At 37.4% G+C, this 1,161-nt stretch overlaps 1 protein-coding gene across 1 annotated transcript in view; it reads left to right on the forward strand.

The window, feature by feature from the left end:
- Positions 1 to 1,161, forward strand: part of ibtk (inhibitor of Bruton agammaglobulinemia tyrosine kinase) — a 27,118-nt gene that overhangs the window by 13,875 nt on the left and 12,082 nt on the right. Inside the window, exons 16-18 of the mRNA XM_032517874.1 lie at positions 231 to 268; positions 372 to 468; positions 580 to 681. Coding sequence (XP_032373765.1) covers positions 231 to 268; positions 372 to 468; positions 580 to 681 — 237 coding nt within the window. The remainder of the gene's footprint in view (positions 1 to 230; positions 269 to 371; positions 469 to 579; positions 682 to 1,161) is intronic.

Here is a 1,161-nt window from a genome sequence, read left to right on the forward strand (position 1 = left end):
TAGTAAGGTGGTGTTAGTGAAAACTCAAATGTCTGAAAAACCGTTTTTGACCCGGGAGGACAGCACAAGGGTTAAAATGCCTAGTAAAAAAAACAACAGCTATTGGTCCTTTCTGAATAATAGCCTTCTGTCTATTAAAATAAGTTTTAATGGGTTTTGCTGTTTGATGTTTCGGAGTTACAGAAAGTGAGTCCAAATGTTTTTTACTTTTGTCTCCATCTTTTCTGCAGAATACTTCAATAGTATGCTTGGAAACCCCTGGATCGAGGTATGCCATGTTTTTATTTTACAATGCCTTATTTATGAACCAGTATATACAGTGAACATAACCATACTGGTACTGATAATGATGTTGTCTTGTGCCCCCTCAGGCCACATCCTGCACTGCACTGGAGATGCCAACCAGCTCAGAGGTTCTACAGGCCATCCTCGAGTACATTTACACAGACGAGTGTCCCACCATCAAAGGTAGCTTCTCAAATTTGATGTTGACTGACCGATCAAATTGAAAACACGTAATGTGGTTTTGGTGAATTAACATTAAATAGGCACTGATTGTTGTCTTTCTTTTCTCAACAGAGTCTTTGAATGTAGAGTTTGTCTGCAACGTATTGGTTGTGGCCGATCAGCTGCTCATCACCAGACTGAAGGAGATGTGCGAGGTTGTCATCACCGAGAACTGTATGCTATGCTAAATTTGTCTTTGCCTCCACCCTTAATTTACTCTGCCCTTAGCCATTTCCTGCTTTTTTATCTTGAAATAATGCTGCACTTACTGTATGGCGTATGAAATCTACAACTTTATGGATTTCAAGGTTAGATACCAAGACTACATTCATGCATTCTGATGGTTATTCAGACTGATGTCCCTCATTTGAACCAGTTTCTTAAGTTATTTGATCCACTTTTACACATCCATGAGGAATGCAGAAAATCATAACTATAAAAGATGGGTTTAGATTTCAGCTGTTTTTTACTTTCATGTTTTTTTTTCCATCCATTTTATGAGGGTTGTGTCCACAAAGTTAAATGCGCTCTAACCGATGTCAATATTTTTTGTCAAGTGTTGGGCTTGTTAATTCTAAAAAGAAATTAGTTACAGTTACAAATACTCAGTTACAAATTATCAAAGTAACTAACTAGTTACTTCAGAAAGTAACT

The sequence above is a fragment of the Etheostoma spectabile genome, chromosome 6, assembly GCF_008692095.1.
Source record: "Etheostoma spectabile isolate EspeVRDwgs_2016 chromosome 6, UIUC_Espe_1.0, whole genome shotgun sequence".
In the NCBI taxonomy this organism is placed as follows: domain Eukaryota; kingdom Metazoa; phylum Chordata; class Actinopteri; order Perciformes; family Percidae; genus Etheostoma; species Etheostoma spectabile.